Source organism: Staurois parvus, unplaced genomic scaffold, assembly GCF_062004578.1.
Source record: "Staurois parvus isolate SC_StPar_1 unplaced genomic scaffold, SC_StPar_1.0 ptg000243l, whole genome shotgun sequence".
In the NCBI taxonomy this organism is placed as follows: domain Eukaryota; kingdom Metazoa; phylum Chordata; class Amphibia; order Anura; family Ranidae; genus Staurois; species Staurois parvus.
In genome coordinates this window covers 267,069-294,523 of record NW_028318039.1, presented here as the reverse complement: position 1 = coordinate 294,523, position 27,455 = coordinate 267,069, and the positions used below count along the sequence as shown (strand labels likewise).

General features: G+C 40.6%; 1 protein-coding gene across 2 annotated transcripts in view; it reads right to left on the bottom strand.

Annotated features, from left to right (window-relative positions):
• PIBF1 (progesterone immunomodulatory binding factor 1) overlaps positions 1-27,455 on the bottom strand; it is a 230,838-nt gene that overhangs the window by 203,033 nt on the left and 350 nt on the right. For both annotated transcript variants that reach the window (XM_089680363.1, XM_089680364.1), the window contains exons 2-3: positions 14,093-14,370; positions 8,277-8,377 (exon numbers count right to left, since the gene is read on the bottom strand). In XM_089680363.1, the coding sequence (XP_089536489.1) occupies positions 8,277-8,377; positions 14,093-14,335 (344 nt within the window). In that variant the 5' untranslated portion in view covers positions 14,336-14,370. The remainder of the gene's footprint in view (positions 1-8,276; positions 8,378-14,092; positions 14,371-27,455) is intronic.

Here is a 27,455-nt window from a genome sequence, read left to right as displayed (position 1 = left end):
CTGATGCGTTTTCAAAAAGTGTTCCTTTAATTGTTTGAAGCAGTGTATATGGCTAGGGTAAAAAACGTACAGCACTTTACCATGCCCAGGGAGCCACAGCTGAATTGCTGTATGTGGCTATGTTATTTTGAAACGCAAACGTTTCAGTTTTGGGACACATTTTTCATAAAGTATTCAGATCCCCTTCACTTTTTAAAATTTTGTTATGTTGCAGCCTGATACTACAGTTGTTTAAATTAATTTGTTTTCTCAATAATCTATGCTCAGTAACCTATAATCACAAAGTGAAAATAGAATTTTAGAACTGTCTGAATTTATTAAAAAGAAAAAAACTGAAATATCACGTTTACTTAAGCATTCAGACTCTTTACTCATTACTTTATTGAAACACCTTTGGCAACAATTGCACATGGCTTTTTTGGATGTAATTTCAATCATTGTGTTTTGCGCGTATTTGCACGCATAATATATTCTTAGGGATAATTCATTAATACTTATGCTCATATGCACGTACTTGAGTGCAAATGCACTAACAGCGCAAATTACTGACCAAAAATGCAGGATTTTCCAATTTTTTAACTGAAGAATAAACAGCGCTTCTTTATGCGCCTGTGTGCATAATGGGCTACATTTTACCTCAGTAAACAAAAATGTTGTACTAAGTTTTTTAAAGCTGCAGTGTGCAAGAGGCCTTACGTCCTAGAATGTTTTTGGGTATGACACAACAAGCTTTGCACACCTGGATTAGGGGATTTTCTACCATTCTTCTTTGCAAATCCTCTCAAGCCAGTCAGGTTGGATAGAGACCATCAGTGGACAGCCATTTTCAGGTCTCTCCAGAGATGTTCAATAGGGTTAAAGTCAGAGCTCTAGCTTGGGCACTCTAGGACATTCACAGAGCTGTCACTAAGTTGCAACTGTGTTGTCTTGGCTGTGTGCTTAGGATCATTTTCATGTTGAAAAGTGAACCTTTGGCTCAATCTGAGGTCCTGAACACTGTGGAACAGGTTGTCGTTGAGGATATCTCTGTACTTTGCTCCATTCAGCTTTCCCTCAACCCTGACCAGTCTCCCAGTCCCTGCTGCTGAAAAACACCCCCACGGTATTATGCTGCCCCCACCATGCTTCACTGTTGGGACGGTAATGGGCAGTTGAAGAGCGGGTGCCTGGTTTCCTCCAGACATACAGTTCAGAATTTAGGCCAAACAGTTCAGTCTTGGTTTCATCAAATAATCTTGTCCTTCAGGTGCTTTTTTGCATACTCCAAGCTTGCTTTTGTGCCACTCTGCCATTAAGCCCAGATCGGTGGAGGGCTGTAGTGATGGTTGTCCTGAAACTTTGAGCTCCAGAGATCCTATGTGGAAATGGGACAATCAGAATGACCATCAGGTTCTTAGTCAGGTCTCTGAAGGCCCTTCTCCCCCGTTTCCTCATTTTGGCTGGTCGGCCAGCTCTTGGAAGAGTCCTGGTTGTACCAAACTTCTTCCATTTGAGAATTATGGAGGTCACTCTGCTTTTGGGAACCTTCAGTGCAGCAGAATTATTTGTAGACTTCCCTAGATCTGTGCCTTGCAATAATCCTGTCTATAAACTCTGCAGACAGTTCCTTCGACCTCATGGCTTTTGCTCTGGCACAGTATGCACTGTCAGCTGTGAGGCCTTTTATAGGTGTGTGGCTTTCCAAATAATTTATTTTATCACAGGCAGACTCCAATCAAGGTGTATAAACATATCAGCAATGATGAAGAGAAATTGGGTGCACCTGAGATAAATATCAAGTATTGTTGCAAAGGGTCTGAATACTTATGCCAAAGTGATATTTCAGTTTTTCCTACATTTGCAAACATTTCTAAAGTTCTGTTTACACTCAGTACCCCATAATGACAAAGTGAAGATTAGTGAGAAAAATAAAAATGAATGTAAACAACTGAAGTATCAGGCTGCAACAGAACACAAAAAGTGAAGGGGGTCTGATTACTTTTATGAAAGCACAGTATAGGCACATGCTTTGTTGCATACAGCTATTAACTTGTATGGCAGGTGGTACCAGATGCCACTCCCCAAGCACGGGAAGGCATGGAGGATTTTATTCTAGACATATAAAATGCTTGCAAATGCCTCTGTGCATGAGGCTCAATGTATAAATAAATTACTCAAAAAACTACTGTGAAAAACACGAAAACATGCTGATGCTGCTATGTTTGATCCTGGCATCAATGACCTTGGGGTCCATGCACAATGCACTTAAAAAATGCTGCTTCCACAGGAGTTTCGCCTTTTTTTCTGGACTGCTTATTTGAGAGAAGTTTTTTTTAGCAGGAAGTAAGAAAAAAGAAAAAAAAAAAAAAAAAAGTGCCTAACCACATGTACAAAAATGCTCTAACACACCATTTTTTGTTCTGACAAGGGAACTGGTAGTTTATTTAAGTCCAGTGTACATGGACCCTGAAAGAGTTCAACACATTTATATGACATCTGAAATATAGCGAGCAAGCATCCTTTACTTAAAACCTAAAGAAAAAAAGCTAATAAGAAATAATTATTCCCCTAGGAACATTTCTGAGTATAGGGATAAAAATCATGAACCAGAGCAACGGTATGACGTTACCATTTAAACAAATGTTGCAGTTTATTAGAAAAGAAAATATGCTTGATCACTTCAAAATAGTAGAATTCCAGTCAATCCCTAACTACTCTTAAAAAAACTTCCTCCCGCCTCTTAAAGGAGAAGTTCATCTTTGAACAAAAAACAATAAAATGCAAATTTTTTTGCTTGAAAAAAAAAAATAAATAAAAAAATGTGCATTATTTTTTGTTTTGGGATTCTGTAAAGCATTGCACCAGCAATCTGCTGATTGTTGATGCCATGCACGTCTCCTGCAGACCCGTCAGTGTATCTTCTTCCTCGTACGGGGAAGCCAATACTTACTGGCAGGAAGACTCAATGAACTACCACAGAGCTCACACCACCATAGTAGTTAATTTGAGAACTACAGGCTGACAGCCGCAAAAGCTGATAGTACTTGTAGTTTTCTCATTCACAGAGCACTATGAAGGAGTGACACGGTCGGGCAGGCGAAGCCCTGCATGGAAGCGTTTTTTTTTAAAATAGTGACAGGCAGTGGGAGGAGACGATCCTCCGCTAGCTATCACAACGGGGGATCGGAGGGGGAGGTGTAACATGTTACAGAAGGGCAACTTATCCTTTAACACCTATGCTGGCTAACTCATGTAATAAAAGATCGGTATATGTACCGTACTTTTTTCCAGGCTGCTCTGGTCTGGTCACATGATCTCCCCTGTCAGCTAGTGGCTGTAGGAAAATGGAGAGAGCACTCAACAATGGCTGGTAATGCCTGAATGGTGACATCACCCATAGGCTTACTTTGGCCTATTCGTTGTCAGTGCTCTCTCCTCTGCCTTGCTGCTGTCACTGGCTGACAGAAGGCTGTCTGAAAATATGTACAGTATTTTCTGGCGTAGAAGACTACTTTTTATACCCCAAATATTGGGGGTCGTCTTATACGTGGGGTATAAAATGTGAACCCTGAGTTTGTTTGGGTCAAGCTGGCTGGCTGTGTGGTAATACTGTACATACAGTATACCGCGCTGAGCCAAGCTGGCTCAAAACAAATGTCCCTATGACAGATTAATCTGTCAGCCCGCTGGATGTGCGGTATATACAGTATACTGCGCTGAGCCAAGCGGTTTCAAAACGTACCGGTACATCCCTACTGTATTCAGCCCGCTGGATGCGTGTATGTACGATAGCTGCGGCTACATACAGTATACACTGGGCCAATCACGGTGAGTGATGTATTCTACTAATGAATACAAAGCCTGCTCGGATTGGCTGAGTCAGAGAGGTGGGCTGATGATGTAACAACCTCAGCCAATCCAAACTGGCTTTGTATTCATTAGTAGAGTACATCGCTCGCTGTGATTGGCCCAGCGTATACTGTATGTAGCCTCAGCTACTGTACATACACACATCCAGCGGTCTGATTACCGTAGGGACGTACCGGTACATTTTGAAACCGCTTGGCTCAGTATACTGTATATACCACAGTGGTATATACTCAGTATACTGTATATACCCCACATCCAGCGGGCTGACAGATTAATCTGTCATATGGACATTTGTTTTGAGCCAGCTTGGCTCAGCGCGGTATACTGTATGTACATTACTGCACATCCAGCGGGCTGTATATATACTGTATGTAGCCAAAGCTACTGTATTACCGCACATCCAGCGGTAACCATCTGATTTGGAATTTGATCCATATGATGACTGTCTTACAAATGTATCACAAGATGTCATTCATGAATTTATGATGTCAGAGGATGAACATGAGGATTTTGAAGGATTTTAAGTACCGGTAAGTCATAACCATTTCAATTAAAAAAATCTGATGGTGTTGCCTCGGAAGGGGGGTAGTCTTATACGGCGAGTATAGCCCAAAACCTATGTTTTAACTGGAAAATTAGGGGGTCGTCTTATACACCCAGTCGCCTTATACGCCGAAAAATATGGTCAATATACAGATATTTTCTTATAATGGTTAGTTAGATTAGGTGTTAGGGTGGGGAAGAAGTATTTTTAGAGAAGTTAGGGTTTTACCAGAATTCTCCTTTAAATAATCCACAAACCACCAAAATGGGTTTTCTTTACAAATAAAAATACAAAGAATTGTATGAAAATGTTTTAAAGTCTTACAAACTGATGTGTAATGGGCTTCACATGTGGATTGTCCAATTTCAAGGGCATGTGAAAAGCTTGGTTACTTAGGCTTTGATGCTAATAAATTACCATCTTATCAGTGGGAGTGGGATCTATGGTAAGACTGAGCATATTTGTTAATGAGGGACAAGCAATAGCATGCTAGAGGAAGAGGTTTACAGTTCTTCCATTTTACTCCTCATATTTGTAGTGAAACTCTAGGAAAAATCCAGTTTAGCTGTGAAATGGTGATGTTTCATTCCTGTGTCCCCTTCATCAAGTCTGCTTCACTATACTCGCCCTTTCTATCCACCTCTTTCATACACAGAATGCATGCTATAGCTTCTTTAAATGGAGGACAGGCGGAAGAATGAAAAGGTCGGCCTACTCCATTCATATATTGTTGTTTTATTCATAGAAGCTATAGTATGGCTTCTACGAATGGGGTGGTTAGGGGATTGGGAATAAATGGCAGGCATAGTCAGGCACTCTTAATGGACTGCATGTCACAGGTCCATCAGCTTTTTTAAATGCTGCCATTCCAAAAGTTTAACAAGGAGGGAGGGGGAGGGAGGGAGGGAGGGAGGGGGAGGGAGGGAGGGAGAGGGGACAGGGGTATAGGAGAAGAAAGATTTCAGAAATCTTTTTACTACCATATTGATTATTTTTCCGGACTCATTCAATTGAGCTGAGCTGCTGCCCAGCAAACACAAGAGAACACTTTTCACCAAAAGATCATGCTTTCTTGGGATTTTTGCAAAAAGAAAATATGGCATGCTATAGGGAAGCATTAAAGCGGTTTTAGATTATGGTTGGTAAATACAAGCTGTGAATGGGGAGAGGTATTTTGCTTTTTTTTTTTTTTTTATTAAAAAACAGATTTGACCTTTTTTTCCTGGACCTGTAACTAGTTCCCCAGAGAGCGGCAGTAATATACTTAATCCCATGAAAGGCAGGAAAGTTGCACTTAACTCCCACCCCAAAATTTAGCATTCAGCATGTGACCCACATTTTTACCAAGCCGGTCTTATAGCACATGGCCAAAACTAATCTACATATAAGCTGGTTTCAGTAAGGCAATCTGTACTTTCATGAATTTGAGGGTAGCAGCCTGTATGCCAAGCTGGCATATATTGGTAAGGGAGCAATGTATATACAGTCAGGTCCATAAATATTGGGACATCGACACAATTCTAACATTTTTGGCTCTATACACCACCACAATAGATTTGAAATGAAACGAACAAGATGTGCTTTAACTGCAGACTGTCAGCTTTAATTGGAGGGTATTTACATCCAAATCAGGTGAACGGTGTAGGAATTACAACAGTTTGCATATGTGTCTTCCACTTGTTAAGGGACCAAAAGTAATGGGACAATTGGCTTCTCAGCTGTTCCATGGCCAATTACAATGAGCAGATAAAAGGTCCAGAGTTCATTTCAAGTGTGCTATTTGCATTTGGAATCTGTTGCTGTCAACTCTCAAGATGAGATCCAAAGAGCTGTCACTATCAGTGAAGCAAGCCATCATTAGGCTGAAAAGACAAAAAACAAACCCATCAGAGAGATAGCAAAATCATTAGGCGTGGCCAAAACAACTGTTTGGAACATTCTTAAAAAGAAGGAACGCACCGGTGAGCTCAGCAACACCAAAAGACTCGGAAGACCACGGAAAACAACTGTGGTGGATGACCGAAGAATTCTTTACCTGGTGAAGAAAACACCCTTCACAACAGTTGGCCAGATCAAGAACACTCTCCAGGAGGTAGGTGTATGTGTGTCAAAGTCAACAATCAAGAGAAGACTTCACCAGAGTGAATACACAGGGTTCACCACAAGATGTAAACCATTGGTGAGCCTCAAAAACAGGAAAACCAGATTAGAGTTTGCCAAACGACATCTAAAAAAGCCTTCACAGTTCTGGAACAACATCCTATGGACAGATGAGACCAACATCAACTTGTACCAGAGTGATGGGAAGTGAAGAGTATGGAGAAGGAAAGGAACTGCTCATGAGCATACCACCTCATCAGTGAAGCATGGTGGTGGTAGTGTCATGACGTGGGCATGTATGGCTGCCAATGGAACTGGTTCTCTTGTAATTATTGATGATGTGACTGCTGACAAAAGCAGCAGGATGAATTCTGAAGTGTTTCGGGCAATATCTGCTCATATTCAGCCAAATGCTTCAGAACTCATTGGATGCCGCTTCACAGTGCAGATGGACAATGACCCAAAGCATACTGCAAAAGCAACCAAAGAGTTTAAGGGAAAGAAGTGGAATGTTATGCAATGGCCAAGTCAATCACCTGACCTGAATCCGATTGAGCATGCATTTCACTTGCTGAAGACAAAACTGAAGGGAAAATGCCCCAAGAACAAGCAGGAACTGAAGACAGATGCAGTAGAGGCCTGGCAGAGCGTCACCAGGGATGAAACCCAGCGTCTGGTGAGGTCTATGCATTCCAGACTTCAGGCTGTAATTGACTGCAAAAGATTTGCAACCAAGTATTAAAAAGTGAAAGTTTGATTTATGATTATTATTCTGTCCCATTACTTTTGGTCCCTTAACAAGTGGGAGGCACATATGCAAACTGTTGTAATTCCTACACCGTTCACCTGATTTGGATGTAAATGCCCTCAAATTAAAGCTGACAGTCTGCAGTTAAAGCACATCTTGTTTCATTTCAAATCCATTGTGGTGGTGTATAGAGCCAAAAATGTTAGAATTGTGTCGTTGTCCCAATATTTATGGACCTGACTGTATATTGTACATTAAAAAGTAAAACAGCAACAAGACTGTGAGAATAAAGAATTAACAGCGGATGGCTCCAAATATAGCAACAGCTATTATATTTTAAGATTCGGATTATATTTTCTGCCATGCCCTCATTTAAAAATAATGGTAGACTCTCACATAATAAATATAATTCATGTAATTAGCACTCTGCTTTGCATGCTTATGTGCTAAAATTAAAGCGAGAAAGCAACTTAGTATACCAGCAAAGATGTTTCAGTCCTTTAAAGTGAAAAGCTTAAAATTAATTACTTATGCAAACCAACTGCCCCCCAAAATTTGACCAAACTTGGGCCAGTTGAGTTGATGCACAAGGTTTGACTTTATGATCTATAGCCTAATTAATGTTAATGGAATGTTTAGTATATTACTGCCTATACCTCAGGGACTGCCTACATATTGGATATTCCATGACTATGGATTCACTCCCCCCCCCACCTTTCTACTTTTGCCCAGTCAGTACTCATCCTCGATCCCACTCACCTATACCTACCCACTAGTATGGCGGCCCTGATTGTTGTGTTCTCCTATTTGCTATAACACCAAATTTGTGTCCTCTTGGGAAGAACATTTATGGGTTCTTTTTTGTGCTTGCTGGTATGATCATTGAACTAACCTTTTGACAACTCGCTATAACAATTGTTTGTTATATGGGATGACCCTTTGCTGTCAACTCATATATTATTTGTTTTCATACGTTAATAGTGTTCTAATTCCAGGCACTGAATGCCATGTAATATTCTTGGTACACTGTCCTACCTGACATCTTCCTGTTGTATTTTGGTTTGCGTTTCAAGTTTATGTGACAGGATTTGTTTCTGATAAAGTGCATCATTCAATTTTTCTTCCAGTTCTTCAATCTACAAAAGAATGAATGTAAACATAAGTTTACAGAGGTCGCAGATTTTGTAAAAACTTTTTTTTTTCCTCTTTAACAAACACCGCTTGCTATATATGCAATGAAACTCAAACCAGAATAAAATGAAAATCAATACACATTCTGTGGAAATTAATGCACACTGGGTAAGGGTTAAAGTATATTAATCAATATGCTGTATTTACAGCATTTAACGATTGTTCAGCGATTTGATGAAACTGTGCCACTGTACACCTGGATGTTTGAATTCTATAGAAGTAGCAGTAAAACAGCATCTCACACAATAAGGTAATCTATACAGAATGTTACAGGGAGAATGTTTTCAAAAGAACGCCATGTCTTTTTTAACTGCTAAAACAGGCTCACATTCAGCTAGCAACTTTTGGATAAATGGTGCCATCTAGTGCTCAGGAACAGCAATGTGGTATTCCGAAAGTACCAGATCAGGGCCAACACACAGCAAACTTCATTATTATTACTATACAGGATTTATATAGCGCCAACATTTTGCTCAGCGCTTTACAATAAAAACGGGAGATAATACAGCAACAAGACAAGAGGGATAAGAGGGCCTTGCTCCTTGGAGCTTACAATCTAAGATTAACCAATTGCTCTCCAAAAGATTTACCCCCCTTCATGAACAGGCCATTTTTTGCTATTCGGCGCCGTGCTATTTCAACTGGTAACTGCGCAGTCATGCAACACTGTACCCAAACAAAATTTATGTCCTTGTTTCACATAAATAGAACTTTCTTTTGGTGGTACTTGATAACCATTGCTTTTTTTATGTTTTGTAATATAAAACAAAAAAAACCCCCAAAAGTTTGAAAAAAAGACATTTTCTACTGTCTGTTATAAAAAATATCCAATAAACTCAAATATCATAAATTTAGTGCAAAATGTATTGTGCTACTTGTCTTTGGTAAAAAAAAAAATAATCTCAATAAGTGTATATTGATTTGTTTGTGGTGTGAAAGTTATAGTGTAGTTATAGTATCTAGAGCATAGATACTGGAACTTACGCAGCTTTTACTTTCTGACTGCCCATCACATTTCTTGAGGTGCTAAAATGCAGAGGCACTACAAAAAAACCCAAGTTACCCCTTTTCTGAAAGTAGGCACCCTAAGCTATTCGCTTGTGTTAAGTCCATGAGATATTTCATTTTCTTTCCACATGCTTTTGGAAAATGACAAAAAGATTTTTCCCCTCACAAAGTTCTTACTTAACAGATATATTGTTCACACATGCCATTGGTATATGTGCAATTACACCCCAAAATACATTCTGCTATTGTGGATACCAATTGTGTGAGACTTTTTGGGAGCCTAGATGCATACAGGAGAATCCAATGGCTTCCTTTGAAAGACTGAAGGTGTGCAATTTTCTCATTTCACTTCCTCACTACCTATCAGAGTTTCAGGGACTCTAAAATGCCAGGATAACACCCCCCCAAATTACCCCTTTTCGTAAAGCAGACACCCCAAGCTATTTTCTGAGAGGTATGTTGTAATTTTTTTTTTTGCACAAGCTTTTGGAGATATAGATATACATATATATATAATTTTTTTTTTTTAACACGAAATTGTCATTTAAATGATATATTGCTCACACATGCCATGGGTATATATGGAATTGCACCCCAAAATACATTCTGCTACATCTCATGAGTATGGGGATACCACATGTGAGACTGCTGGGGCATATACACATATGCAAATTTTTCAGTGAGGTGGTTTATGAGGGGCCGAATTTTGCAGAGCTGGTCATGTTCAGGGTCACCCCGAGGACAACAGTGTGTTATCACTGAAATGCATGAAGCGCATTATCGTCTCATATCTATGCCTGACAGCTGAGAACATGGGCATATGATGAATGGGTCTGTGGACCAATACAACCGCAACTCTTTATTTTTGCCCATGTTGAGGGTTAGGCCCAAAACGTTTCACATTTGGAAACTGAATTAGGTTTCCATGTGAATTGTCTGGCAAGAGCTGAATTTGAGTTGGCAGCAATATATTGTGCGTATACATTGCTTTGGCTCACCATCAATTGAACAAATCTGTGAAAAACAGTTCCTTAAAATCAAGGGGAGTAGTTAAATTTGCTGTTTCCACCTGAATTCCATGCTGGGCAGTGAACGGGGGAAGTACTGGTGCTGCAGGAAGGACACTATGGGCTCTATGGGCCTGTGTGTGAATTCTTGGTGGCTGTGGGACGCTACTTGTGCTCGCCATGGCACCATAATTAATGTGGCGCTAGTACTGGCACTCTGCTGCATTCCTAGCACTTCAGCTTCATGGGGTCAGGTATGCCTGATCTTAACAGGGACCTCTTCTTCATCGACCGAGCTACCTGACAGGGTGCTGCTGCTTTCTACAGATTCATATTCTGAGGCGGATCCTGTCAGAGAGGCTTCCCCTACGTTCTCATCTGACATGCTCAGAATCCTGTAGGCCTCATCACTAGTATACCTCCTTTGGGACATTTTGGGCTCCAAATTCACAGGTACCTACTATGACTCATGGGAAAAAAAAGCACCTGGCTGTCAAAGACTGCTTGGACTACTACCAATAAAATTCACCTGCTAGTGCTAGCAGAGATCAGGCTTGATTCTGGTAATGTTGCGGTTTTGTGTGCAATGTATCACAGGTGGCAGTGATCAGAAATCAGGCGGTTAAATGCAACTGCTGGCAGCTAAATGGGGCTGATCCTGCTAACAGTGTTTTTGGGGACACCAATATTAAGGGGGCACTGGTGTAGTTCTGTTATTGATCCGTATAAACACTATACTAGTAATGATGGTGATCAGCAACCTATAGCGTGAGTGTGATAGTATGCGGGCAAACTAACGCTAGCTGACCCTGGCTGGGAGGGGTGCGAACTGACCCTGACGTTACTAGTGGCAGTAATACAGTGAAAAATACTGTACACTGACACTGTACTAATGGTACCGGCAGAGGGCAATTAAAAAGGGTTAATGTGGCAAAGGGTTAAATGTGTCTAACATGTGTGGGTGTAGTGTGCTGCTTTTACTCACGTGTAATTTGCATTTCTTCTCTCCCTGGAACAAAATGGTTCCAGGGAGAGAAGATCCAGCTAGATTCTGTGACTGTATTTAAAAATACAGCCACAGATCTGCTTTTCCATATGCAGTAGGAGATCAGCAGAGTCCCAACCAAAAATCACTGGCCGAGACCTGCTGACATACATCACCTGCAGCAACTGATGATGGAGGTCAGCACGCGGGGGTGGGTGTGCACATGTGCACTCCTAGCCCGAAAGAGCTTTGTCGCTTTGCCTGTCTGTAGTACATTGTGGGTGAGCGGGAGGCAAAATATATATAAAAAAAAAACTGCTAAAAAGACTCAATAAACGTATTGCAAATATGTGCAATAATGGTGTAATGTTCTGAAACTATGTTATCACCGTGAAAAGACTGAACATCAATATGTTACCAGATTAGTTAATTGGTCCCAGTTGTCATATTAATGCGGGACCTGCTCTTGATACATAATACACATGTACCATTGTAGTACATATTTTCTTCATTTGTTATAGGAAGCAGTAAAATATAAATTGGTAATTTTTATTCAGGAAAGTCTGAAGCATTTCATATGAATAAAAGTTATTAATCCTGCATGCATGTGGGGCTATTTCAAAGCTTAACCAATAAAGAATATGTAAACCCAACATTTCATATTCCTAATATGTGCTTTCTGTACCATGTACTTGTATGAAAAAGTATTCTGTTCTCTTTGTACTGCTTCCTTTATATGAAACCCCTGGTGTTCCTGACAGCGTTTGCCAATAAAAAAAAAAATTACCACACTAGGCTTGAGAACACAGTGTGGTCAGTTCTTTGGCTGTGCTGGGAGCTATTTCAGTCATCTGGCTTGTGCTAACATGCCCCCCTCCCACACAGACATTCACTGGGAAGTCTAGTGTCCTGCTATATCTCCATCCCTAGCTCTTATTCAGCTGGGAACAGAGGGCATGTAATAATAAAAAAGGGAAAATAAGTATTTATACTGTTTTTTTATAGCTATATGTTCTGCCTTAAGCAGGAAAATAATGTATTTTTCGCTTCATAAGACGCACTTTTTTCCTGCCAAAAAAGGGGGGAAAATGTCAGTGCATCTTATGGAGCGAATATAGAGCAGTCGGTCCGGTATTTCCGCCGCCGACACCGTGTCAGAATACCGGGCCGGCCGCTCAGCTCTTCCCTGCAGCAGGACCTTACCATAGTCTTCTAGCGCCGGCATCATTAGTGTGGGAACCCAGCTGTGACAGCCGGGTGCTCACTGCGCATGCGCGAGAAGCGCTGCGCTTTGTGAATGGCCCAGCGTCTTCTGGGACCTGTCATGTGTCCCAGAAGATGCCGGGCCATTCACAAAGTGCAGCGCTTCTTGCACATGCACAGTGAGCACCCGACTGTCACAGCCGGGTTCCCACACTAAAGGGAGGACACCGCTGCGAAAGTGGGAGCAGGTACATGTCAAATTCAGGAACCCGCTCCCCCTCGATCCCCAAAGGTGCACAGTCTCTTTGTCATCTCCCGTACTGTCTGCAGTCTCTGGCCATCTCCCGTACTGTGTCCGCAGTCTCTGGCCATCTCCCGTACTGTGTCCGCAGTCTCTGGCCATCTCCCGTACTGAGTCCGCAGTCTCTGGCCATCTACTGTACTATGTCTGCAGTCCATTGGTTCAGAACAATTTTTTCTTATTTTTCTCCTCTAAAACCTAGGTGCGTCTTATGGAGCGCAAAATACGGTACATTATGCAATATTAAAGTTGGCCACTAGATGGAGCCCACAATAAATTTACTGTTTTACAGAAACTAGAGTGTTTATTTAGCCTAATAAAAAACTCTTTCACTCTAAGAAAAGAAAATGGATCTCAGGCTCCATTTTATAAACTGAGAGAAGAAACCAGCCATAATTCTCTGCAACACATGTCTTGGAGTGAACTTACATCCCTTACAGGCAGCATCGCCAGTGAACATGGACTTATTGCCATCTGCAATTGTTTTATTGTGTTTGACTGTGTCATATATTGATTATATGTACTTATGTTTTTCCTTAATGGTTTCACCTACCCTGTTTTGTCAATAAAGCTTCAAGATTACATTCAGTCTGGCTTATTGACGAATAGGAGGAATTAACTGAATTATGAGTTACACACAAGGAAATGTGTAGCAAGCACAGCACACTATACATAAATGTTTTGCCTTTAATTTCTATTTTAAACTAAATGAGTTGTTTTACATATACTTTATAGCCTTTTAGATAAAGCTTGTTGCTTACAGGCTTTATACACAGCTCAAGCTGCAATTGTAACATAACTAAGCAACTTATATTGGAGATGTTGGTTCTCAATTTCTTGCCATAACAAATAAATAGTATATTTTATCGCTTTGGCTTTTATCTCCTAGATTGTAAGCTCGAAAGAGCAGGGCCCTCAATCCCCTCATGTTTTGCATTGTATTGGTATTGTTCTGTCACATGTTCTGTCCCCCTTTGTAATGTACAGCGCTGAGCGAACTATTGGCGCTTTATAAATACTGTATAATAATAATATTATAAATACACATGCAACAAAAAAACAAAAAAAAACAAATAAAGGTGGGGGTATATGCTAACCCATTGATACCCCTCTGATTCACACAAACATATCTCATTTCCCAAACTGCGAAACTCACTTTAGTCAGGTATTCCCCTTTCAGATTGTCAATCATGAGGTTTTTCTGGGACAGTTCTATCTTTACTAGCTGGAGATTATGAAGGAGCTCTTTCCTTTCAATCAGATGTCTGGTGACTTTAGTGGAACCATTGCGCTCTTCTGAAGAAGATATTTCATCTGTGGGGACTGTTGTTTCCAGACTTATATCTTCAGACTCCAGGGAGCTGGAAATATTCATCTTTTTCCCTGTTTTTCTTGACATGTTCTCGCTTTACATAGGCCAATTGGAAATATACACTGCAAAAAATATAAATAATAACATATGCAAAATACATTATTCAAGAGGAAGTAGGGCAAAACATTTGAACACTGCATTAAAATAAGTACAGTCACTCTGTTTTAAATGTGTTTTATTTAACCGCTTAAGCTCTGGAAGGTTTTACCCCCTTCATGACCATACCATGTTTTGCTATTCGGCACTGCGCTATTTTAATTGACAATTGCACAGTCATGCAATGCTGTACCCAAATGAAATTTTATCATTTTTTTTCCACATATATAGAGCTTTCTTTTGGTGCTATTTGATCAATACTGTTTTTTTTTTTATTTTTTGTGATATAAACAAAAAAAAGTCCAAAAATTGAGAGGAAAAAAAACAAAACAATATTTGTTACTTTCTGCTATGAAATATATCCAATAAAAAAAAAAAAAAATATTAAAAAAAATCTAATTTCTTCATACATTTTGGCCAAAATGTATTCTGCTACATTTCTTTGGTGTAAGAAAAAAAACAAAAAAAACTTCAAACTATGAGATATATATATATATATATATATAATTATACAGTATTTATAAAGCGCAAATGGTTCGCTCAGCGCTAAGGGGGACAGAACATGTGACAGAACAATACCAAGCAAAACATGAGGGGATCGAGGGCCCTGCTCTTTCAAGCTTACTATATATATATATATATATATATATATATATATATATATATATATATATTTGGTTTTTTTTTAATACTACTAATGATGGTGATCAGCAACTTATAATGGGACTGTGATCAGAGTGAAGCAGGCAATCTGACACTTACTGATGCAAGGAAAGGGGGGGGGTATAGGACAACTGACTAACTGCCACTGAGATCACCAGTGACACTAATACAGTGATCGGTGATAATACAAACAAACCTTATCAGAAAATTAAATCCGCACTAGGTAAAAAAAAAAAAAAAAAAAAAAGTACCAGCAGCCATTGGGTAATTGTGCTACCAATTAGAAATTAAACAAGGGACAACGACTGACTAACTGCCACTGACTTCTCCAGTGAAACTAATACAGTGATCGGTGAGAATACAACCAAACCTGATCAGAAAATCAAATCCGCACTAGGTCAAAAAAAAAAAAATGGAGCACCAGCAGCCACTGTGTAATTGTGATTAGAAGTTAAACAAGTCAAATAAAAGCAGCATTCACTAATTATATATCTAATTAACACATAAATCAAGTATAAGAAGTCCATGTGCTAATAAACAAAGTCCCACGTGTCTTGTGTGTCTGTAATTAATCCACAAAATAAAGTTTGTGCAAAAGGAAAACACCGTATACAGTGAAGGAAATAAGTATTTGATCCCCTGCTGATTTTGAACGTTTGCCCACTCACAAAGAAATGATCAGTCTAAAAATCGAATGGTAGGCGTATTGTAACACAGACAGAATTGCAACAAAAAATTCTAAAGAAATGCATGTCTAACAAATTGTGCACTGATTTGCATGTTCATGAGGGAAACATTAATTAGAGAAGCAACCAAGAGGCCCATGGTAACTCTGGAGGAGCTGCAGAGAATCACAGCTCAGGTGGTAGAATCTATCATATATTTATTTGCAAACAATTTTGAAAACCATTTATCATTTTCCTTCCACTTCACAATTATGTGCTACTTTGTGTCGTTCTATCACATAAAATCCCAATAAAATACATTTATGTTTTTAGTTGTAACATGACAAAATGTGGAAAATTTCAAGGTGTATGAATACTTTTTCAAGGCACTGTATTTAGTCTAAGGAGACTGTTCATAAAAACAACGGAGTAAAAATATTGCAGGCTTACTCAGATTGTACATAGCATTCAAAACAAACATAGTAATAGTAGCAGGCTGATAGTTATGAAAAAAACGCCGGCTCCAACTGGCTTGCATGTGTGATGTGATCAAGGCGCAGGATAAAAATTATATAGTAAGATAAAAAAATCATCTATCAAAAACAATCAACCTGTTATATCACAATAAAAATAATACATTACAGAAAGGAATGTTTTATCAAATTATTTTCAACTATTAATAAAACTACACACAAATAAAACGACACAATGGTTTGAGATAAATTCCCAGGTGCTCACCCACAAAGAAATCCAAAATTGGTTTAGAGGCACTCACGGGTCTTGCAGAGGAGGAAGATCAAAAACAGCAGTGTTTTTATTGTCAATGTTTTGATAAAGCCAAGTCCATCTTTCTGGAAACATGATAATAAAACTATTGATATCCTATTCAACGTTTAGGCCAAATGGAATATCAGGTTGAAAGCGGAGTTCCAGCCATTTTAGTGTTTAATAAAAGTCAGCAGGTACAGAAACTGTAGCTGCTGACTTAATAAACACACACTTATCTGTCCCAGGGTCCAGCGATGTTCTCACCCGTGCAGTCCCTTATCTCTGCCATGGCACCAGTATCTCAACTGTGTGCACTAGGCTGTGACAGCTTGCAGCTTCACAGCCTGGTGCCCAATGTGCATGTCACGCTGCACCTCCTAATTGGTCCGGCAGTCTTCTAAGACCTGTGAAAGTTCCCAGGAGACTGTGAGAGGAAGGAGGGAGCCGAATTTCCGGCTCACTTCGCCGCAGCGAACTGAGTCAGAAGCGGGAGCGGGTACCTGGTATCCGCTGCTCCCCCCCACCCCCCAAAAAAAGGTTCCAAATATGGCAGTGGAGGGGGGGGGGGGGGGAGGAGGCCAACAAGCGGAGCTTCCACTTTTGAGTGGAACTCCGCTTTAAGGTCATAAATCCATCTGGTTTCAAATGGTGAGACTTCCCCCTCCAATGTGGTAAACATTTCTCGATAGCAATGACTACAGCCCCTGCTGGGCTTTTTTTCATGATATTTATGCCGAGGAAATCCTAATCTGACGTTAGCTATATGTTCTTTTAATCTTGGTTGCAATTTCCTAATTGTCCTTCCAACGCATTGGAAACCACATGGTCAAATTAAGTATACCACGTTCTTACGGTTACAATTTATAAAGGTGTTTATATTATACACTTTTGATGTCTGATCTGAAAAATTATTTTTATACCTTTTAGTTTATTTATTTTACACCTCTTGCATTTCTGACCAGGGTAAAAACCGTTTAATTCTTGAAAAAAAAAATAAGGTAATTTTTCAGGATTGGCCAATGTTTTTTAATAAACACACACTTACCTGTCCCAAGGTCCAGCGATATTTTCACCCGCACAGTCCCTTCTCCCCTTCTCTCCGCCATCTCAACTGTGGGCACCAGGTTGTGACAGCTTGTGGGTTCACAGCTTGGTGCTCACTGTGCATGTTGCGCTGCGCCTCCTAATTGGATTGGCCAATGTTTTTTAATAAACTTTTCTATGGCCCAATGTTGGTTAGATTATGATGTAATAAAAAGGTCCAATTAAATTTATCTAACTTAGGGACACTAACTTTCCCTTCTAATAGTGAATCCATTTCCCTAGTTTCTATTTTCTTAATGGGGACATCTAGATCTTCTTCTAAAAAGGTCAATTTTTTTCTTTGTAAAATAACAAACATATCTACATATATCTGTGTAGTGGTTTTCCACAGAGCAGCCCCGATCCTCTTCTTGGGTCACCCGCAGGCTCTCCTGGCTCCTCCTGTCTGTTGGGTGCCCCCACAGCAGGCAGCTTGCTATGGGGGCACCCACAGCTCCGTGTATCCACAGCAGCTTTCTCCTCATTGGCCAACTGGCTGTGACTGACAGCCAATGAGGAGGCAGAGACCAAAACAGCCAAGGCTGTCATTTACATCCCTGGATTGCGATGAGGCTCAGATAAGTATTGAGGGGGCTGGGGGCAGTGCTGCACACAGAAGGTTTTTTACCTTCATGCATAGAATGCATGAAGGTAAAAAAAAAAACCTTCAGCCTTTACAACCACTTAAAAGTGATACTAAAGTTTTGCTTTTTTTTTGGAAAATAAACATGTTATACTTACCTGCTGTGTGCATTGGTTTTGCACAGTGCAGCCTGGATCCTCCTCTTCTCGGGTCCCCTGCGGGTGCTTCTGACTCCTTCTGTCAGGTGCCCCAATAGCAAGTAGCATGTTATGGGGGCACCTGAGCAGGCGTGTGCTCAAGCCGCTGTTCCGCGTGTCCATTCACACACGGAGCCGCGGCTTGGCCCCACCCCCCTCTCCTCATTTGTTGACTGGCTGTGATTGACAGCAGCAAGGAGTGCCAATGAGGAGGCAGAGACCCAAGACAGCCGAGGCTGTTGTGCACATCGATGGATCAAGATGGGGCTCAGGTAAGTATTGAGGGGGTTCGAGGCACTGCTGCACAAAGAAGAGTTTTAACCTTAATGCATAGAATGCATAAAAAGATAAAAAATCTTGAGCCTTTACAACCACTTTAATTAGTATTGATTGGAGATGAAAATCTTCAATACTTGTACAGTTACACCTTAAGCATAGTTGTATCTAGATACGAGTTTCAATAGGTCTCATCAAGTGACTGTTTGGAGTGTATTATTTATCACTTTAATAGTTAGGTCCAGGAAATGTTTTTCCGGAGTACTAAATTTACATTGAAAGGCAATACCCCTGTCATTATTATTTAGTTTTAGGGTTTAGGAATTACAGCTCTTAAGAGTAGCCACACCCCCCCCCCTTTTTCAAGGGACCAAAAGTAATTGGACAATTGAATCAAAAGCTGTTTCATGGCCAGGTGTGGGCTACTCCTTCATTTCTTCATCAGTTATGCAGGTAAAAGGTCTGGAGTTGATTCTAAGTGTGGTATTTGCATTTGGAATCTATTGCTGTGAACCTACATCATGCGTTCAAAAAGAAGCTGTCCATGCAAGTGAAACAGGCCATTGTAAGGCTTCAAAAAGTAAACCAATCAACCAGAGAGATAGCAGCAACATTAGGAGTGGACAAATCAACAGTTTGGTACATTCTGAGGAAAGAAGAACATACTGGTGAGCTCAGCAACATAAAAAGGCATGGACGTCCATGGAAGACATCAGTGGTGGATGATTGCAGGATCCCCTCTATGGTAAAGAAAAACCCATTCACAACACCTACACAAGTGAAGGACACTATCCAGGAGGTGGGCTATTCATTGTCAAAGTCTACAATCAAGAGAAGACTTCACGAAAGTAAATAGAGGATTCAGCACAAGGTGCAAGCCATTCATAAACTTGAAGAATAGAAAAGCCAGATTAGACTTTGCCAAAAAACATCTAAAAACAGCCAGGCCAGTTCTGGAAAAGCATTGTTTGGACAGATGAAACTAAGATTAATCTGTACCAGAATGATGGGAAGAAAAAAGTATGGAGAAGGCTTGGAACAGCTCATGATTCAAAGCACACAACTGTCATCTGTAAAACATTGGGGAGGCAGTGTGATGGCATGGGCATGCATGGTTTCCAGTGGCACTGAGTCATTGGTGTATATTGATGATGTGACAGAAGACAGCAACAGCCAGATGAATTCTGCAGTGTTTACAGATATACGGTCAGCCCAGATTCAGCCAAATGCAGAAAATTGATTGAAAAGCGCTTCATAGTACAGATGGACAATGATCCAAAACACACTGCAAAAGCAACCCAGGAGCTCTTGAACGAAAAGAAGTGGAATATTCTGCAATGGCTGAGTCAATCGCCTGATCTCAACCCAAATGAGCATGCATTTCATGTGCTGAAGGCAAAACTAAAAGCAGAAAGACCCACAAAGAACAACTGGAGACAGCTGCAGTTAGAGCCTGGCAAAGCATCAGAAAGGAGGAAACCCAGTCTTTGGTAATGGTCATGGATTCCAGACTTAAGGCAGTCATTGCCAGTAAAAGATTCTCAACGAAAAATTTAAAAATGAACATTTTATTTATGATTATATTCATTTGTCCAATTCCATTTGAGCCCCTGAAAATGGAGGGACTGTTTATAAAAATGGTTGCAGTTCCTAAAATTTGTACTTGATATTTATGTCCAGCCCCTTGAATTAAAGCTTAAAGTCTGCACTTCAAATGCATTTGGATTGTTTCTTTTTAATTTATTCTGGTGGCATACAGAGCCAAAAGTATGAAAATTGTGCTTGTGTCCAAATATATATGGACCTAACTGTATATTTTCCAATTAGAGAGGTAATTGAATCGATGCCACCGATTATGGGACGACATGATGGATCGACTATACTTTTGTGGATTTTTGGTAAATACATAACAGGCTACTGTGGTGCTTTTGGGATTAAAAATGATCTTTCCTTTTTTCTGAATATCCCATCTTCATAACCGTTGGGTATCTATTTACTCGTCGTAACATTCTCTTACATTTTTTTTCCAAAAAATATATACTCATTTTTAACTGCGCAATTCGGTTTTCGGCCAACTGCATTTTGAATTTTTTTGTTACCAGAATTTCCATTTCAATGCACTAGTTTCAACTGTATTAAACGTTTTAGGTGGTGCATGTTTTAAACCCTTACTTAAAACCCCTATTTCATCCTTAGATAGCTCAATCCCACTAGGGTTAGAGATTTCAGTTTTAATTACATCCTTCTTTTTTGCCTTTCGCCGCCTCTCCCTCTGGTCCCTCTCCTACTTCGTTTCTCTTTTTTAAGGTTTTGTGGAAACTCCCACGGGGTTATCACGACCCCTTTCCATACTAGGAGTAGAATTGAACCTCCTTTCTTCATTGTAATTGGGGGTATGTAAAGGATGTTGGGTACAAATCCTTTCCTCTTCACACAGATCCTGTTCCCTATCCTCATCCTATGGTCTATACGTGACGACATCACGCACACAAGCCGGTCAGAGCTGGCGGTTTTTCACAGCTATCAGCCTGCTGCTATTGCTACGATTGTTTTCAATACTACGTACAATCTGAATAAGCTTGCTATATTTTTATCTGTTGCTTTTATGGAAAGTCTCCTCAGACTAAATAAAATGCACATTATACTACATTATGGAAATATATATCTTTTTATTTTGAAGCCGATCGTGGCAAGTGGAAGTGCGCTGGCTTGCAGCCGTTATATGGAGATTTGTGGAGTTTGTATTCCCTTAAAGCGATTTTGACCATTTATAATCTTATGGTCTAACATATTTGGTTAGAGGCCTTTATCATCGGTGATTCACAGTGGTGGAGCTTTTAAAGTACATAAAATGTGCACTATCACAAATGGACGAAATATATATATTTTTTTTTCATTCCTTTTGCACAAACTTAATTTTGTGGAGTAATTACAGACACACATGTGGGACTTGGTTTATTGGACTGTGTATGGGTTTATTATACTTGATTTATGTGTTTCTTAGATATATAATTAGTCAGCGCTGCTTTTATTTGATGAGTGATAACGCTATATACTCTGTCACTGTTCTAATGACACTAACATCTAGGACGATCAAGGGGTTAAATGTGTGCCTAACTGTGACAGACCCAATCAGGAAAGGGACTTTTGGAAGGGATTAGGGGCTAGCCTTCTACCCACTGATTATGGCCCATGGGGGAAATCGGGGATTAGGTCTGCTACTCCCAGTCAGAGAATGGTAAAAAACTCAGTTCAGCTTCTGATTGCATGGAGAGAGCGGATCAGTCTGTGATGATGGATAACGCGATGAACGCTGAGAGCGAGTCTTGGACTAATTCTGTGCATAAAGACAATAAATTAACTGTTCTAGAGTGGATGGTAAGGTGTAATATTATTCTTGGACAGGTTAATGGTCAAAAGGAAATATGGGGATCTCCTGGAGACTAGGTTGGAGAAGCTCCTCCATTTGGAACACAAATATTTAAACTACAATCTCCCTCATTAATTCCACTTTTTCAGACTGCTGGAACATTGTATGAGTTTTGCATTTTGATGACTTTCTAGTGGACAGACTGCACAGGTGGGCTAGGCACCTGAAAGACAGCAGGTATAATGTACTTTGTGTATTCAGGGTTGGAGGTGCTGGACTGTCTGGGGCGGGCTCCTGGCTGGCCTGGGTGCATGGCTGTAGATTAGCTTACTGTTAATTACATCACTGTTAGCTGTTCATTAGATGTATCGATTAAATTACTGGTCAAAGTTAGCAATAGATCAAAGGAAAGTCCAAGAGGCCGCACTAAAGCATATATCCCCATTATTGTATAGAAAATTCTATGTATGCATTCGCAGGGGTGCTTTAAAATGTATTTATTTTTTTTACACTTCCCCTTTAAATTTTTTTGATAATTTTTATTGCTGTCACAAGAAATGTACATTGTGATAACAATAAAGCATGGCAGGTCCTCTTTGTGGAGACATATGGGGTTTAAGACTCGAGATCTCTTATCTATTTGCAAAGATTTCAAAACAAACTTCTTTCACATTGTCATTATGGGGTATTGTTTGTAGAATGACGAGGAAAAATTAATTTAATCCATTTTGGAATAAGGCTGTAACATAAAACATGGCAAAAGTTAAGCAATGTAAATAATTTCTGGATGCACTGTAGGGGACAAAAAGTCCCCAGTGTGATGATTTTTTTGGTGACAGGTTCTCTTTAATGAGACATCCAGGGTCTAAAGGACCCTGCATGTCTCCCCTGTGCTCCACTGAATGTAATGCAGTATACATACCACTGCATTACATTCTTTCCCAGCCTCAATGGCTGGGAAATCTGTAACCGGGGACCTGGATGTGACATCATAATGTCACTTCAGGGTCAGGACAAGAAGGGAAGGGGAGCGGACATGTTCACACTCCTCCCTGCTCTTTAGCCACACTGAGAAAGTCCCGGGCCTGCAGATGTGCAAGCGGAGCCGGGGAGACTTAGCAAGTGGGGAAGGTTTACACACGGGGGGGACGGACGAAGGCTGGCACCGTGGTGGACTGTGTGCCATCCAAATGCTTTCACCTGATAGGTTAGCCCGGCTGCTTGCCTGGTTGAAAAAAAGCTACCTGTCAGATGTCTGGAACTACATGTCCCAAGCGTTAGGTGATACAAATTTAACATCCCTGCTATGGTAACATTTTATTACTCTGGTCACAAGAGTAGAAAAAAACATCCTAAAAGAATGTAATGAAAAAATATATATATTTTTTTTTTTTACAAAAAATGAGGTGGCCATTAGTACATCAGGATTTATCGTTTTTTAATATATACAGTGGACATAAAAAGTCTACACACCCTTGTTTAAATGTCAGGTTTCTGTGATGTAAAAAAAATTAGACAAAGAAATAAATTCAGAACTATTTCCACCTTTAATATAACCTATAAACTGTACAACTCAGTTGAACAACAAACTGAAATCTTTTGTGGTTGTATAGTTGTGCACACCCTCTTATAAAACTGTGGATGTAGCTCAGTTCAGAATTAAGCAATCACTTTCAAAATCATGTTTAAAAAGGAGTAGGTTCACACCTGCCATCATTTAAAGTGCCTCTGATTAACCCCAAATAAAGTTCAACTATTCTAGAAGGCCTTTCCTGACATTTCTTAGTCGCATCCTACAGCAAAAGCCATGGTCCGCAGAGAGCTTCCAAAGCATCAGAGGGATCTCATTGTTAAAAGTATCAGTCAGGAGAAGGGTACAAAAGAATTTCCAAGGCAATAGATATACCATGGAACACAGTGAAGACAGACATCATCAAGTGCAGAAAATATGGCGCAACAGTGACATTACCAAGGACTGGACATCCCTCTAAAATTGATGTAAAGACGAGAAGAAAACTGGTCTGGGAGGCTGTCAAGAGGCCTACAGCAACATTAAAAGAGCTTCAGGAATATCTGGCAAGTACTGGCTGTTTGGTACATATGACAATCTCCCATATTCTTCATATGTCTGGGCTATGGGGTAGAGTGGCAAGATGGAAGCGTTTTCTTACGAAGAAAAACATCCAAGCCTGGCTAAATTTGGCAAAAACACATCTGAAGTCTCCCAAAAGCATGTGGGAAAATGTGGTATGGTCTGATGAAACCAAGGTTGAACTTTTTGGCCATAATTCCAAAAGATATATCTTTGGTAAAAAAACAACACTGCACATCACCATAAGAACACCATACCCACACTGCAGCATGGTGGTGGCAGAATCATGCTTTGGGGTTGTTTTTGCTTTAGATGGAACAGGGGCCTTAGTCAAGGTAGAGGGAATTATGAACAGCTCCAAATACCAGTCAATATTGGCACAAAACTGTCAGGCTTCTGCTAGAAAACGGAACATGAAGAGGAACTTCATCCTTCAGCATGACAATGAGCCAAAGCATACATCCAAATCAACAAAGGAATGGCTTCATCAGAAGATGATTAAAGTTTTGGAATGGCCCAGCCAGAGCCCAGACCTGAATCAGATCGGAAATCTGTGGGATGATCTGAAGAGGGCTGTGCAAAGGAGATACTCTCACAACCTGATAAGATTTGGAGTGTTTTTGCAAGGAAGAGTGGCCAAATATTGCCAAGTCAGGATGTGCCATGCTGATAGACTCATACAAAAAAAGACTGAGTGCTGGAATAAGATCAAAGGTGCTTCAACAAAGTATTAGTCTAAAAGGTGTGTACACTAATGCAACCATATTATTTTAGTTTGTACAGTTTATAGGTTACATTAAAGTGGAGTTCCAGTTGATTTAAAAAAAAAAAAAATAAAGTTAGCAGCTACAAAAACTGTAGCTGCTGATCTTTAACCGCTTGCCAACAGGGCACTTATACCCCCTTCCTGCCCAGGCCAATTTCCAGCTTTCAGCGCTGTTACACTTTGAATGACAATTGCGCGGTCATGCAACACTGTACATACATGAAATTTTTTATCTTTTTTTGTGACAGATAGAGCTTTATTTTGGTGGCATTTCATCCCCTCTGGGTTTTTTTTTCTCTTAACCACTTGCATACCGGGCACTTATACCCCCTTCTTTACCAGGCCAATTTTCAGCTTTCAGCGCTGTCACACTTTGATTGACAATTGTGCGGTCATGCAAAATTGTACTCGTATGAAATTTTTATCATTTTTTTCTTGCAAACAGAGCTTTCTTTTGGTGGTATTTAATCGTCGCTGGGTGCTTTACTTTTTGCACTATAAACAAAAAAAGGGCAAAAATTTGAAAAAAAAAAAGAAAAGTTCTTTGTTTCTATTATAAAAATTTTCAAACAGGTAATTTTTCTCCTTCACTGATGTGCGTTGATGAGGCAGCACTGATGGGCACTGACAGGCAGCACTAATGAGGTGGCACAGATAGGCAGCACTAATAGGCAGCACTAATGAGGTGTCACGGATAGGCGGCACTGACAGGCACAACCGCTGGGCACTGACTGGCCGCACTGCTGGGTGGCACTGGTGGGCACTGCTGGGTGGCACAGGTGGGCAGAACCTGTGGGTGGCACTGCTGGGCACCGATCATCAGGGCACTGATCATCAGTGCCCTGATGATCGGTGGCGATCCCTGCTCTGACAACTGCCGATTCTCAGCAGTACTTTCCTCACGCTCTGACAGCATGAGGAAAGTGCAGCCGAGAACCGGCAATTGTATTTCCTGGTGATCAGCGTGTCATTGGACACGGCTGATCACATGGTAAAAGGCCGCAGTGATTGGCCTTTTACCACATCACGTGATCAGCTGTGTCCGTAGGACACAGCTATCACGGAGATTGCCGGGGGCATGCAGGAGAGCGCATATGTCATATGACACCCACCCAGAACTGGCCAGCCGCAGTGTAGCCGTCATTCGGCTGTCTGCGGTCGGCAAGTAGTTAAACAAACCAAAAACCACTGAAAATTTTGAAAAATAAAACATTTTTTTCTCAGTTTTTGTTATAAAATTTTGTAAATAAGGGAATTTTCTCCTTCACTGATATGCTCTATTGAGGCTGCAGTGATGGGCACTGATAGGCTGCACTGAAGGACACTGACAGGTGGCACTGCTGGGGCTACACAGATCATCAGGGCACACTGATCATCAGTGCCCTGATGATCAGTGTAGATGTCCCCTCCGAGGAATGCCGATTACCGGCTCTCCTCTCCTCACGAGCTGTCAATGTGACAGCTCGTGGGGAGAGAAATGCCGATAACCGGCATTTCCCTGCTTACATGCGATCAGCTGTGATTGGACACAGCTGATCACATGACCGAACCGATATCTTCAACTCTTTCCGTGGATCGATGATCCGCTGTGTCCGAGGGACACAACACACTGACGATCGCCGTGCGCTCCCGGAGCCGCGCATGAGCGGTGATAATGGGAGGACGTCATATGACGTCCTCCCAGAACAAGAGAATCGCCTTGCGCCCATCATTGGACTATATGGCGGGTGGGAAGCGGTTAAAATACAGACACTTAATTGTCCCACGATCCCGTGGTGTCCTCACCATGGCTGGTTTCACTGGCCGTCTTCTCTCCCTCTCCCTGGCATCTTCAGTGTTGGCACCCAGCTGTGACGGCTTCACAGCAGGGTGTCCACTGCGCATGCACGAGTAGCGTTGTGCTTTGTGAATGGTCCTGTAGTCTTCTGGGGCCTGTCATATGTCCCAGAAGACTACAGGGAGGGAGGAGGACAACTTCTGCTTTCGATCGCCTTAGGAGATCACAGCTTAAGTGGGAGCGGGTACCTGTCAAATTTGGGTACTCCTACCCCAAAGGTACCAATTCTTAACGGGGAGCGGGGGACAAAGGCTTAAAGTGGAACTTCCCCTTTTGGTGGAAGCTCCGCTTTAAAGGTGGAAAAAGTTCTGAAACAGTTTTTCTTTGTCTCATTTTTTTACATCGCAGAAACCTGACATTTTAACAGGGGTGTGTAGACTTTTTATATCCACCGTACCACAGTTTGTGGACTCTATAACTTTCCTACCAACTAAGTAATAAACACTGATTTGGGTTATGTTCACCAAAGAAATATAGCAGAATACATCTTGGCCTAAATTTGGGTAGAAAGATTAATTATTTGCAAAATTTCATAACAGAAATGAAGAAAAATGCTTTTTTTTCAAAATTTTCATTTACAGCACAAAAAAATAAAACCCAACGGTGATTAAATACCACCAAAGGAAATCTCTATTTGTATGAAAAAAAGATAAAAAAATTCTTATGAGTACAGTGTTGCATGACCGCGCAATTGTCAAAGCATGAGAGTGCTGAAAGGTGAAAATTATCCTGGGCAGGAAGGGGTTAAAAG